Here is a 14,625-nt window from a genome sequence, read left to right as displayed (position 1 = left end):
TCTGTTGGATCTTTGTTTGGCTGGAATCGCATGTTTTAGAAGGTGCTTCAGTTCACAGATAATGTTTAAAGGTGCTATTGGTGGCAGCCAGTCTGTAAGCATTCTCCTGTTAAGCAAACAGGTAACTACTATATAACCTGTCCTAGAACTCAAGAGGCAGAGAGCATGTCAAATAAGCTTCTCTGCCATTTGGCAGATTAGAGGGTTTTTTTCTTGGTTATATTTACTTAATATTAAAAATAGCTATTGCACATCTGAGTGCCCATAGTTTCTAGCTTTGCCTCCCAAATGTGATCCCATTGTCTATTGATTAAATATTTCACATTGCTTTTCCTAGGGAATTTGTCCCTTCATATTTTTTTAAAAGAGGTGTCATATATATATATATATATATATATATATATATATATATAAAATTGATTTTTTACAGAGAGGAAGGGAGAGGGATAGAGAGTTAGAAACATTGATGAGAGAGAAACATTGATCAGCTGTCTCCTGCACACCTCCTACTGGGGATGTGTCTGCAACCAAGGTACATGCCCTTGGCCAGAATCAAACCTGGGATCTTTCAGTCTTCAGGCCGATGCTCTATCCACTGAGACAAACTGGTTAGGGCTGTCCCTTCATATTTTTAGTTTAAAAATGTAATAGATTCACCATTTCCTCCTTAATGCATTCTCATAAATATGTTAGATAATGCTAATGACTGAAATTATACTTAAAAGACTAAGTTGGATGACCTTAAACACATTATTTTTTTGGGTATTATTTAAGTCATGATATCAAAAACAAATAAGTATATTTCAAATATAGAGAATGTTTAGAAAGCAAAGTACTAGAAGAGGGTTAGGCCTGTTATCTGTATCCCGGTGTTCCCACTTTCCTTCCTTTTGCCCTTTCCCTAAAGTGATTTTATTTTCCTTCATGTGAATTTTGCATCTGAGCATGAAATGCACACTCACACACTTGCATACACAAATGAGGTATAAATACAGAGTAGTATTCATGCTCAAATTTGGTAGGATTTCCTCTTTACTGAAAGTCTCAAGCTCTTTAGGGATCACTTGACTGTTGAAGATGGACTAGGTGGACAGAAGATCTTTCCAGATGGGTTTGTCTTGAATAACATATGCTTTCCCTTCCCCAGGGCTGAGTGGAGTAGCTGGAATGAGTTCCCGCTGTGAGAAAGCCTGTAACCCTCAGATGGGAAATTTGGCTCTAGGGAGAAAACTCTGGGCAGACACCACCTGTGGTCAGAACGCCACTGAACTGTACTGCTTCTATAGCGAGAACACTGATCTGACTTGTCGGCAGCCCAAATGTGACAAATGCAACGCTGCTCAGCCTCACCTGGCTCACCTGCCAGCTGCCATGGCAGACTCGTCCTTCAAGTTTCCTCGCACGTGGTGGCAGTCTGCTGAGGATGTGCACAGAGAAAAGATCCAGTTAGACCTGGAAGCCGAATTCTACTTCACTCATCTAATTATGGTGTTCAAGTCCCCCAGGCCGGCAGCCATGGTGCTGGACCGGTCCCAGGACTTTGGGAAGACATGGAAGCCTTACAAGTACTTTGCAACTAACTGCTCGGCTACTTTTGGCCTGGAAGATGATGTTGTCAAGAAGGGAGCTATTTGCACTTCTAGATACTCCAGTCCCTTCCCGTGCACTGGAGGAGAGGTAAGGGCACACGTTTAAGTCTACACTGTACATAAGGTAGAAAAATGTTACCAGCCCACATTTTTTTAAAAGTATGAAGGTATACTTGTAGCAACATGAATGAAATTAGAATTTTTCATGAGCTTTATTTGTCATAAATTATTTCTCGCCCTTAGACATGGATGTGTAGTCATTTTCAAGCAGGTTGCCCACTGACTGGGTTTAAGTTGGAATTCTAAGACTTTAACTTTTCTTTTTCTTTTTTCAATATCATCATTCTGCTTAAGAGGTTTGAAAGGCTAATAATTTAATCAGTTAGCAGGACTACTTACTGTGCTTCTGAGTGGGCAGGAGTTACTGAGACAGCCTGTTCCTGGAGCCCATGCTGGTATCTTCCTGAAACTGTTAACATAAATAGGAAGTAAATAAAAATAAAGCCAAGGGAGAAAAAAAAATCTGTCAGAAGGATAGATTGTATAACAGTGGAGTTTTATTGTTAAGATTACAAGAGCGCATAGCAAACAAACGAAGGTAGTTTTGTTTTTGTTTCAATGATACAAAAGTTATTTTCATATTCACAGATACATCAACCAATTCAGGGTCTTGGGTCTATCCTGGGCCCAAGACCATCTCAATTTTATTCTGCAAAACAGCCTCCTTAGCTATCAGTCCCTTTTCTATATAGGGTGATATCTCTTTGTTTCATATTTCCGTTCTCCTAAGGGGGAAACAGATCTTTTAAACTTATATGGATGTACCTAATATACCTCCAGATATATGAAAAATTTCAGAGAAAATTGGGTGAAAGCAGATTAAGAGAATAAAATACTTTCAGAAATATTGATTTATAAAAAAGAGCAGAGAGAAAGTATGAAATTTCTAATTTTGGTACATGTCATAAACACACAGATTAAATAAGTGGTTAACTTAGGGGGTGATTTTGCCACCATCCCCCTTCTCAGGGGACATTTGGCAGTGTCAGGAGACATTTTTGCTGGGGAGAAGGACTCTACTGGCATCTAGTAGGTGAAAGCCAGGATGCTGCTAAATTTCCTACTGTGCACATGACAGCACCTCTCCCATTCCCAATAAAGAACTATTAGCCGTAATGTCAATAGCATAAAGGTTAAGAAAGCCCAGACAAGTTGTTAGGCATACATCTAATGCATGTAGTACAATGGCTACAGAGACTAAGAGAGGCACTCTTTTAGCAGTCATCTATATTTCTATTTGCAGATTTCTCTGGTGATAGTATTTAGTAACATTTATTGAGCCCCTACTATCCCAGGCACTGTACTCAGTGCTAGTAATTGTGCCTTTGGTTTGGGCGTGGGGGGTGGGGGGGTGCTTGCCTGGGGCCTTGTGAAAAGGTGGGTTTGGGAAACTCTCCCCCCCACTACCAAAGGCACATATGGACTTTGCCATGTGATCCAGCTATTTCTTCTGTGTGCACTTCGCAGACCAGGAATAGTGCCACTGGCACCAGAACCAAAGGATGTGGCACACACAGTACACGGACTATTTTCCATTTTTCTTCACGGTCCCTAAAGTTGGCTTAATATTGTAAATCCATGTGCACCCTGCCATGATAGGCATTTTTAAAGATACCAGGGGGAAAAAAGAGACAGATAAGTTAGACTCATTGTTTTCTTATGTGGAGAACACTTGGTGTTGCAAACAAATGAATGGCTTGAACTCTCAAATTGCTTTGGAATTGATCCACAGGCTGATATCAGCTTCCTACATCTCAGTGCTACTGGGCCATGTGTATCTATGAAGCAGCAAAAATACAGTTTCAGTAACCAGATGGCAGGCATGCTTGCTTAGCAAACATTATATTGAATGTATTACAGTGGCCCAGCAATCACTTAGAGATGACTAAGGTAACATTTAGTTAACCTATAGTAAAAACAAAGATCTTATCTTTTTAAAACCCAAACTACTTATTGTCATCAATGCTTACATCAAAATTTAAAGCAGATAAAGACTAAAATCTGTTAGTTATTCCAATGTAGAGTCGCATTTTAAATCTAGTTTTTACATTTTTTTCATTGTAGTTATTTCCAAAGACATATTTCAATGGCAAACAACAAACAAACAAACAAAAAACATCAAATGCCACCTAATTCCCTCGAGAGCAAGATTTTTAAGTGTACATTAAACCATCTGGAATTTCCTCCCTTTAGAGGGCAGGTAGGGGAAGGAGTATTTCCCTCCTGAATCAGAGAGTAGGAGAAAGTCTTCCTCAAAGGAAAAACCAGGGCAAGCCTTCTAAGAAAATATTATTAACCCACCTCTTCTATGTTGCTCTGGAGTATCAATTAGTTTTAAGCTATGAAATAATTTCACAGTACACCTCTGTATCATCAATCTATACCTTTGGAAATGGAGTGATGAGAAAACTAAGCCAATGAATCTAGTATCAAATTAGTAGTTTCAAATTTCATTTATTGCTTATTTATAATATTACAGACCTATAGCTTCCTCCATTCTATATAAGACTTCTTAAGACTTCGCAAGATATTATCCTACTACTTAGGCTAAGATAAATATATCTCATACTTAATTTATTTCCATTGTTTATTCCAAAATACTTCTTTGGGCTTTTCAGGCCTTAGAGAGCCTGTAGTTTCATGTCTAACACACCAGATACCTACTTTTACAGAACTGAAGGCACCAGTCATCCGAAAGAGGACTTTAAAATTGTAGGCCTAAAAATCCACCCAGAAGAATACTTTTAATTTTTAAATAATATGTATCTTTATTGATTTCAGAGGGGAAGAAGAGGGAGAGAGAGATAGAAACATCAATGATAAAAGAGAATCATTGATCAGCTGCCTCCTGCATGTCCCCCACTGGGGATCGAGCCTGCAATCCGGGTATGTGCCCTGACCAGGAATTGAACCATGACCTCCTGGTTCACAGGTCAGTGCTCAATCACTGAGACATGCCAGATGGGCCAGAAGAATACTTTTAAAATCAAAGTTAAGTCTGCTATAAAGAAACTTCCTAAACTGCCTGGCTGGCTGGTGTGGCTCAGTGGTTGAGTGTCGACCTATGAACCAGGAGGTCACGGTTCTATTCCTGGTCAGGGCATTTGCCTGGGTTGCGGGCTTGATCCCCAGTAGCGGGTGTGCAGGAGGCAGCAGACCAATGAGCCTCTCTCATCATTGATATTTCTATCTCCCTCTCCCTTCCTCTCTAAAATCCATAAAAAAATATATTAAAAAAAACAACAACACTTCCTAAACTGACCAGCAGTTTCAAAGAAAGGGGTAGGGCTATCCTAAAATGTGTCTCCTTTATAGGAGGGCAGATTGAGATTCGGAGGTAAAAGTTAGTTATGTCATAGAGCAAGGACTAAATTATAAGTCTTCTGGCTTTAAGTCTACTATTTGTTCCATAAAAACTATGTTCTTCTCCACTATTGACCCCCAAGAACTGCTCACAGAGAGATTATATGCATATCTCTCTCCTTGCTCACTCTCATAACAATTTGTTATTCACTTGTATATGACAAGGTAAGAAAGAATGCACCCAACAACATTCCTCAGAACAGGAATGTCCTCTGAGATGTCACTGGTGTTCTAGGAATAGAGGTTCCATTCCAAACCAGGTTGGGAAACACTGACTGGGCTTAACAAAATTAAACATTTATAAATACATACATATTCACATTATTTATCCTGTATCCCCAAGTGGGAAATATAGGCTGAAACACTTCCAAACTCATTTATCCCTGGGACCCTCTTTTTTAGAACTGCAGTTGCTATCTCTCAGAACTCCAGAGATCCCCCGAGCCCAACTTGGGAAATACTTGGGTGAAGGTATAAAGTGCTCCCCAAAATCCTGGCAAAGCCAGGGGAGATGTTGTTCATAGGGTACAATATTTCAGTTATGCAAGATGAATCAGTTCTGGAGATCTAATGAACAGCAAATATGACTATCGTTAACAAGACTTTATTGTATACTAGAGGCCTGGTGCATGAATTCGTGCATGGGTGGGGTCCCTCGACCTGGCCGGAGATCGAGGCCGATCGGGACCCATCTTGCCCAAGTCCAGATGGGGCTGATTGGGGCTGGGAGGTTGGCTGGCTGGCCCCCATTGGGGCCCCTCAGGGCCGCTGGCCTGGGGGAGGGACCACGGGAGGTTGGCTGGCCACGGGAGGTTGGCTGTGGGAGCGCACTGACCATTAGGGGGCAGCTCCTGTGTTGAGCATCTATCCCCTGGTGGTCAGTGCGAATCATAGCGACCGGTCGTTCAGTCAACCGGTCGTAATGGTCTCTTAGGCTTTTATATAGAGAGATTTGAAATTTACTAAGAGGATAGATCTTAGTGTTCTCACTAAACACATGCAAAAAAGTAACCATCTGAGGTGATGGATATGTTAATTAGCTTGAAAATGGTGATTATTTCACAATGTACTTGTATATGTATATCCAATGATCAAATTGTACACTGTAAATAAATAATAATTCTTAATTTTCAAATATACCTCAATAATTTTCTTTTAAAAGACCCAGACAGGCTTGGTGCTGGGCATGGTTAGACATCAAGGCCCTCTGTCAGTTGGGGACTTAGTCTCCTGTTTAGTTGGAGCAATAAATAATAATCACCTTGAAGCTAAAGATGATAGGTTAATTAGGCTTTTTCAGGATGAAAAGAAGCACCTCAGGTTAGCTCTGGGTACAGAAAACAAGTAAGTGGGGAGATGTCACAAGCTGTTTTAGGGCCCACACAGGCCTCATGGAACTGAAATTTCAATGATCACTATTTAGGAAATAGCATCGTTTCAGTGACTCCAAAGCAACTCTAAAGGGATGTAGTTGTCATCTCCTTAGAAGTTAGCACCACTTGCTCCCTGTTCTATTAACTTATTATCAGAAGAACTCTATTCAGAATTGGATAGCAACCAATCAAAAGGCATGGATATTTTTTTCCAGGGCATTATGAATATGGAATACTGTATGGGAGGCAGCAGCACAGAGAAGCCAAGAACAGAGGGGGTTTGGGTCTCATATGAAGCACGAGGCAAGGATTGTAAAATAGGGTAAGGATTGCAGCAGTCTTATTTAGCCCTGTATCCCCAGCATTTGCTTGGACCATAGTAGGCAATTAATAAATCTGTAACTGAATGAATGAACACAAGAATGGCATAAAAGCAGGGGTGAGTAGGAGAATATCTTTAAATGACACAGATGGAGGAATGAAGTGCTTGGGTAGGGGATATGATTCAGAAACCCTGATTTACATGGAGAAGCTGAGTTGGTAATAATAGGGCATAAGCTGTGGTTGAGGAAAGGCAATTAATGAAAGATCTTAAATAATATTTATTCATCCATTTATTCATCAAGTAATCTTTGAGTTTCTGTGTCTGATCCCATTCCAGATGCTGGGGATATAGCAGTGAACCAAAGAGATAAAAATTCCTGTCCCCATGAAGTTTAGGTTTCAGTAGAGGGAAGGGGAAGATAGAGAACAAATAATTAAGTAAAATATACAGTATGTCAGAGTGTGATGGTAAATCAGAACTAAGGAGAAAATAAAACAGGGTAAGGGATGGCAGGGAAGGGCTTGCTGTTTTGAAAGTGATTAAAAGATTTGATAGAATAAACCATGATAAGAACTTTGAGTTCCTGGAAAGTTTTCAGGAGCGAACAAAATCTGCAATTAAGGGTTTCATTTCTTCACATCTATAGATATGGGAAAATGAAGTTGTGTGTTAAAATGACAAACATTGGTAAAAATCCCTCTGACTAGTGTTTCTTAGAATGAGAAAAGGAAGCTAAATGTCATCGATGGAAAAGCATATGACTGATGAGTAATCTGAAGCCTAAAGAAAGTTAAGTGACTGATTTGTGTACAATTACTCAGCTGAAAGCTGTACTTCCTGATGTCAAGCCCAGTGCTATCTGCACTAGGTTAAACTTCCTTTGTGCCATGCCAGGCAGTGTGAAAGATACAAAAACTATATGCATTCCTTTCCTTCACAGTTCTTATAATCTACTGGGGAAGAGAGTAAATATTGCAATTTATAGACTGATTTATTAAATAACATGATATAGTACATGCGTAATTTACCCAATATGTTGTACAGATCATATGCCTTTCAAGATTCAAGTATTTATTTGTCTATTTAGGCCAGGGGTGGGGAACATCCGGCCTACGGGCCATATAAGGCCCGTAAAATCATTGGTTTGGCCCTGCCAAGGCATTAGGGGTGAGTTAATTAAGTGTTTGACCAAATATAGCAGGCTAATTTTTTTAAGTTGATAATTTTGTATGGCCCAAGGATGATGTTATAAATATCCAAATGGCTGTTGGCAGAAAAAAGGTTCCCCACCCCTGCTTTAGGCCATTGGAAAGATTATGTTTCAATACCTCATGATAAAGTCAGTATGACACAAGTGTGAAGAAAATGATAAATGACTTACTCAGGTTTATACAGGTATTTACAGTTATAATGTGCTAAGCAATATTTCGGATTTTTAAACTTAAAAGATAAAGCAAAGTAGTACATGAGTAGGACTATTTTCTAATTGGTCATCTGTTTCTTCGGTCACTGAAATCTGTGCATGCCTATTTCTGCAGCACCAATGGTCAGGAATCCTAGTGGCAGCTAATATCAGTTGAAGCCTTCCATGTGCCAGGCACCCTATAAAGTGCACTGTACCCCTTATTCTCACAAGAACCAGTATTAGACCCATTTTACAGACAAAGACACTGAGACTTAGTGAGTCTAAGTAACCTGTTCAGAATCAAATAAATAATAGCTAACCTGAGCCAGACTTGGGATTATTAGCTTGCCTTGAAATCATTTATATGATTAAACTTTATTATAAATCCAAAATATAAAAAAGTACCAAATCCTATACTAAAATTAAATTGCTATAGCAATTATTAGGTATTATATACCACTTACTGTTTAACTGATAATTTGTAAATGGTTGCATGAACTTTGCATAAAAAAGTAGATGTTTTTACATTGATAGGAAATTATCTACAACAAATAAAGATTGTTTGCACTTAGAGCATTTAAAATGAGCTAAATGTGAATAAGTATCAAAGTTCTTCCATACCACTTTGCATAGTTTTATTTGATTGATTTGTTTTAGGGGGAGGGGAGTACAATAGTTTTTATCAAGACAGTAACTGCTTTAAGCAATTTTTCTAACTTAGTCATCCTATGTATTAATGTTTTACTTTGAAGTATATTCTCTGCTACAATTTTGTTGAACTTCCTTGAAAAATAGAATATTGTGTATATTTGTTTAGAGTGCTTCAATTATCCACTCCCTGGGGCTGTATACTTTTCCTATAGGGGTGAGGCTAGAGATTTATAATAGCGCATTTCCCAAAAATACCTTTAGTTTAAAGAAAACCCACAGGGTGGTTATCAATTAAAAGTGTTTAAAGAGGTGACATAAAAATTAGAATAACCCCAGAGATCAAATCAATAAACTTTGATTTATTGATTTCAAAAGAGGATTTTTTTCCTCCAAAAATGCCTTCTTTATAGCTACTTTAAAAAATCTGTTTAGCATCTTTTTCTTGGTATTTGTCTGATTCAATGGTTTAACTTTGCCACTATTTGGTTAAAATAGTCTTGAAACTTTGAGATAGCAGATTTTAAATGCTGTTAGTAATTAATGGATTACAGTGGGGCTTTGACTTACGAGTTTAATTCGTTCCGTGACAGAGCTCATAACTCAAATTACTCGTATGTCAAATCAAAAAGTGAACAAGTGAGACACGTGATGCTGGGCTGATGTTGTGGCGTTCACTGTGACATTCACTGCGCCAACTAGGGTGGGGTATCTGAAGCTGGCTCGTAACCCAAATTTTAGCTCGCAACCTAAAGCAAAAAATCAGCCGAGAGACGGCTCGTATCTTGAAAAACTCGTTAGTCGGGACACTCGTAAGTGAAGGCCCCACTGTACATTGAAAAATAAAGGCTGGACAATGAAGAACAGTTGAGGAGCAGGCACCTGGAAGTCGGGTATATCTAGGCATACATATAATGGAGAACCCTAGATATTATAACGGGGTTATTAGAAGTTGGGGCTCTGGAAGATGAGGAAAATGAATCATGCCAAAGAATATGTAAGTTACTACAGTGTCTGAAAAGTTGGCGAATGTAATCTCTCCCTCCTCTGCACTGCCATGCACTTTGTGTCACTCACATGTAGCTGAAACATCATGTCCCCTATCTCTTCTACTCCTGCAGTGTTTGTTTCTTGAGCAACTTTGTCCCTTCTATCATTGTATATGTCCCTTCCAACCTCTGCACCTAGCACGCTTCCCCTACAAGGCAAAAATGTCCGAAATACGTTTTTTGAATTGAATTACATGAAAAGAACGAACTATACAATCATAATACTGTTTATTAACTGTGTGGGGTGATATACATCTAAGTATTAATCTTTTCAAAGTAGTCATGATTCATTCATCCTTCCTACAAATATTTGTAAAGTATCTACCATGTGCGAGACACTATTTCAGGAGTTGGGGATACAGAGAAGTTAAAATTTTCTGCTATTGAGCTTATATTCTAAATGTAAGGTGCTAAAGAATGTAAAATATATAGAATGTTAGGTAGTGATAAGTGTAAATAAAAAAATAAATAAATAAAGCAGGGAAGGAAGCTAGGAAGTGGGGAGGGCTGTTTTGTTGTTGTTGTTGTTGTTTTTAATGTTTAGATAGAGCTCTCAGGGAACGCCTCACTGAGACTTTTGAATAGGACCTGAAAGAAAGAGAAGTGAGCGGTGAGCACATCTAGGGAAAGAACAAAGGCCCTGAGGAAGTCTGCCTGGTGCCCTTAGAACTGTGCGGATGCTGGTGTGGAGTCAGGAGGGTCAAAGTACAGAGTAGTAGGTGAGGTCAGGGGTCAGAGATTATGGGGTACTGTAAGTAAGGAGATACCCAGGATGGCCCAAATTTATACCTAGATCAGTTAAAACCTGTTAATTATTTTTAACATCCCCTTTCATTTTTAAATGGGTCCCAATTTGAACCATAAGTGATTATTTGAAGGCCATTGCTTTTACTCTGAATGACACTGGAAGCCATTTGAGGTTTTAAGTAGAGGGGTGATATAATCAATGTATTTTGAATACGATCACTCTGACTTGTATGTTAAGAAAAGATCAAAGTGGGAAGGAGGGAGACTAATTAGAATGATACTGAAATAATTTAGGCTAGATTTAATGGTGCATGGGCAGAGGGGAGCCAGTGGAAATGGTGAAAGAGTGGTTGAGTTCTGGATCTATTTTATGGAGAGAGTCAATAGCATTTGCTGAAAGGTTGAATGTGGAGTGTGAGAGAAAGAGAGTAGTGAGGATGTTTTTAGCCTGAGCACCTGGAAGAGTAGAACAGCCATTTACTGAGATGGAGAAGATTCTAAGGAGAGCAGATTTGGAGAGGGATGCCAAGAGCTCATTTTTGGACACATTAAGTATGAGTTGCCTATGAGATATCCAAGTGGAGACACTCAGTAGGTAGTTGGATCTGTGGGTTTAAAGCTCAGAGGAGAGATCTGAACTAAATATATAAATTTAGGAGTCATCAGTTTAGAGATGATATTTAAAGCTGTGAAACTGGATGAGATCATCAAGGGAGTGGGTGTGGATAGGAAAGAGGAAACTCCAAGTGCTGAGCCTAGGGCAGGATCAAACTGCCATTACCAAAAACACTTCTGAAATGGCCAAGGTTTACACGCAAGCCAGTCTCACCAATCTATTTGCCCAACAGTTGTTTAATTAAGCAGCAATATGAATTGAATAACATTGAATTACCACAGTTAGAACAGTAGGTGTGCATTCTAAAATGACAAGTGAGAGAGAAGGCATGAGAGCTGCAACGTGAAGCTTTCAAAAGACAAACCAAAACAAACAGGGGAAAGGGAAAGCACTGATTGGATAACAGATGATGACGGAAAAGAGAGAGGAAACAGTATAGATGGAGAAAGATATCTTTGAAAATACCATGCTGAAACAGAAATGTTGACTCTAGGGGGCCTTTAAAAACCTCTTCAGGTTTAAGGGCCTTGTATTCATTTTAACTCATACAACTTGTTTTTTTTCTTTTTAGACTCAGAATTCAAACTATAGGAGCAATTTAATTTTGGAATGCCTTGGGTCATCACAGTACTGAAAATGAAATTAAAAGATAGCATTGTACACATTTTCTCTGCTTAGTATGTTGTAAACTTTGATTTGCAGAATGTGATGGAGAGTGTCTACCTAAGGCATGAGAGCTATGTAATAATCTCATTTAAGTGTTTAAAATGTCAAGAAATACCTTATTAATGTTTTAATTAGTGTTTACTGTATTAATGGTTAATTGTTCTGTTAAGAGGGAGAAGAGAAAGCCAACATTTAGAGATCATAGTAGAATGTGCAGTTACTGTGCTGGGCCTTTCACACACATCTCACTTAATCGCTATAGAACACACTAATTTCTTGGATAGTTTGTCTTGTTGAAAAACAAAAGAACAAAAACAAACAAAAACACAAAACACCAACCCTCTCTCTGTGTCATATTTATCTTCTTTTCCTAAGTGTCTTGCAACTGACAGAGGAACAGAAGTCTTTCCAGGTATCGCTAAGTTTGCTGATGTCACTTTATACTTTATAACCACAATTCCTAAAACAAACAAAAAAGTATGAAAAATATTCAGATGGTTTCTGCATGACATCATGTTTATTTGAGCTAACACTGTATCTTTCAGCTGCTATTGAAAAAGACTTCATTTTAAAATTGAAGATAGAAAATGTAGTCACTTTGTTATACCGTTTAACCTTCATGAAGAATTATTTTTTATTTCAGCCAATCTAACCCTTCTGAGGTCTTTGGAATTTTCCATTAATTCCTTTTGTAATCAATGCCTGTATTTCTCTCATATTCCATGTCCCAATAAATAACCTCTGACCCCTTCCCCACCTCCAAAAACACACACACACACACACACACACACACAAACACACACACACACAAAAGTCAATGGAGAACACATCCAATGATCTATTAGAAGAACTAGGCAGCTCACTCTCCAGGAATCCTCCTCCTTGTTGTTTCCCATTCCAATATACCCAAAGGGATGCACACCCTTTTGTAACAATAGCTCCCGTGGTTCTCAACCTTCCTAATGTCGCGACCCTTTAATACAGTTCCTCATGTTGTGGTGACCCCCAATTTCATTGTTACAAATTGAACATAATTAAAGCATAGTGATTAATCACAAAAACAATATGTAATTATATATGTGTTTTCCGATGGTCTTAGGTGACTCCTGTGAAAGGGTTGTTCGACCCCCAAAGGGGTCGCGACCCACAGGTTGAGAACTGCTGGTTTAGAAGAATGTAAGCCCACTGGAGGATTTTCTCTGTGGGAGGGGTATAGTGAAGAGGTATAGTTTGCAAAAACAAAGAACAAGATGATTGTCAACTCCTGTTCCCCAACTCCCAACTCCCTCCCTTCCCATGTACCCTGTCCTTTTCTAGTTATTTCTTCTGGGCATTCCTCCCCCTGACCCCCTAATTTTCATTTATTTCCTCCAAGCATTTATTTATGTCACATTAGACTACTTCTTTTATCTCTTCTCTGGTCCCAAAATACCTATTTGTCTCCAAAAATGAACATGATACCTAGCCTGTTTCCATGATCATCTCTCTGGAATCTTCTATCAGTTCTCTCAACTCCATTGCCCCTGTCTTTCCATCACACCCCAATTCTAGATCAATCCTACTGTTCACCTTCTTGTTCTTCAGCCAGACAGCTGAACTCTAATGGGAAAAATAATAACACTTATACTGAGAAATGCTCTACAAATTTAGGCTTTCCAAGCTCCAATTTGGCCCTCAAACTTCCCTGGAAATCATTTTTTCTTCAGCTCTCTTTCATTCCTTCAGCGACTCAGTGTCTCTCTTTACCCTAAGACCCCTTCTCACACCCATTGTTTGCTCTCAGTTAAAGTGCTTGCTTCTTACCTCACTGAGAAAATAAAAATAAAAACCTGTCTAACACAGAGAGGCCCATCAAAGTGAAAAGCAGAGGTCCATTCTCAGTTTCTTCCTCTCCTCAGCCAAATTCAGTCACTCACCAAGTCCTATCCCATTTTGCTACTGGAGTCTCCCTCGAATAGGTATACTTCTCTCCACCCCTACAGCTACCCTGGCACAAACCACCATTGTTTTTTATCTGTATACATTATTGCACTAATGTTCTCCTAAATGGTCTCTCCAGCCTGTTTTGCTTGAGTCCCAATATATTTTCTATATCACACTCTGAAGGATCTTTTTAAAATCCAAAATAGCACTTTCCTGCTTAAAACTCATCAGTGACTCTCCGGTTCCCCCATAAAATAGTCCACATTCTTTAATGAGGCATGCTAGGCCCTTTCTGAATGCCCCTTGGCCTTATTTCCCATGACTGCCTCTTATACCCTCACCTCCAGCGGTATTTATTGAACTATTTGTATTACTCCAAGGTGCCAGGCTCGTTCTTACCTTCTGACCCTTGCACACATGATTTCTTTTCCCAATGCTCTTCTCTTATACTGCCCTCTCATTCACTTAGCTAAATTATGTGGAAAGATACAAACCTATCACTGCTTATTGGAGAACAGTGGAAAGTACATGTAAAAGTTAACTTGGGGATTTTATTTTTCATCAGATTATTGGAAATGATTAGATAAGGGCCCTCATGCTTCTGCTTCTTTGGTGTTTCCAGTTGGGCTTCTTTTCACAATGCTGTGCTGGGTGGAAGGTGATTGTTTTGTGATTCTGCAAAACAACTGCCTTGTGACAGTGCCTCTGGACACTATGGATTCACTTGGATAAACCACCAAGCTTGTTACTCCCTCTCCCTAAGTAAGAACTGCTATTTCAAGTAAGACAAATCCAAATTACCTGCATTTCTAGAGTTGGGAGGAGAAACTAGCTTTGAAGAGAGAGGTTTCGATATTATTT

The 14,625-nt window shown here is 39.0% G+C and overlaps 1 protein-coding gene across 4 annotated transcripts in view; it reads left to right on the top strand.

Moving 5' to 3' along the window:
* NTN4 (netrin 4) overlaps positions 1-14,625 on the top strand; it is a 115,183-nt gene that overhangs the window by 2,455 nt on the left and 98,103 nt on the right. For all 4 annotated transcript variants that reach the window (XM_070410854.1, XM_070410853.1, XM_070410855.1 and 1 more), the window contains one exon: positions 1,148-1,677. In XM_070410854.1, the coding sequence (XP_070266955.1) occupies positions 1,148-1,677 (530 nt within the window). Of the gene's footprint in view, positions 1-1,147; positions 1,678-14,625 lie in introns of those variants that run through there.

This window comes from Myotis yumanensis, unplaced genomic scaffold, assembly GCF_028538775.1.
Source record: "Myotis yumanensis isolate MYYU_CA2020_CCGP unplaced genomic scaffold, mMyoYum1.0.hap1 SCAF_3, whole genome shotgun sequence".
Classification (NCBI taxonomy): Eukaryota; Metazoa; Chordata; class Mammalia; order Chiroptera; family Vespertilionidae; genus Myotis; species Myotis yumanensis.
This window is presented reverse-complemented; position numbering and strand designations above follow the sequence as displayed.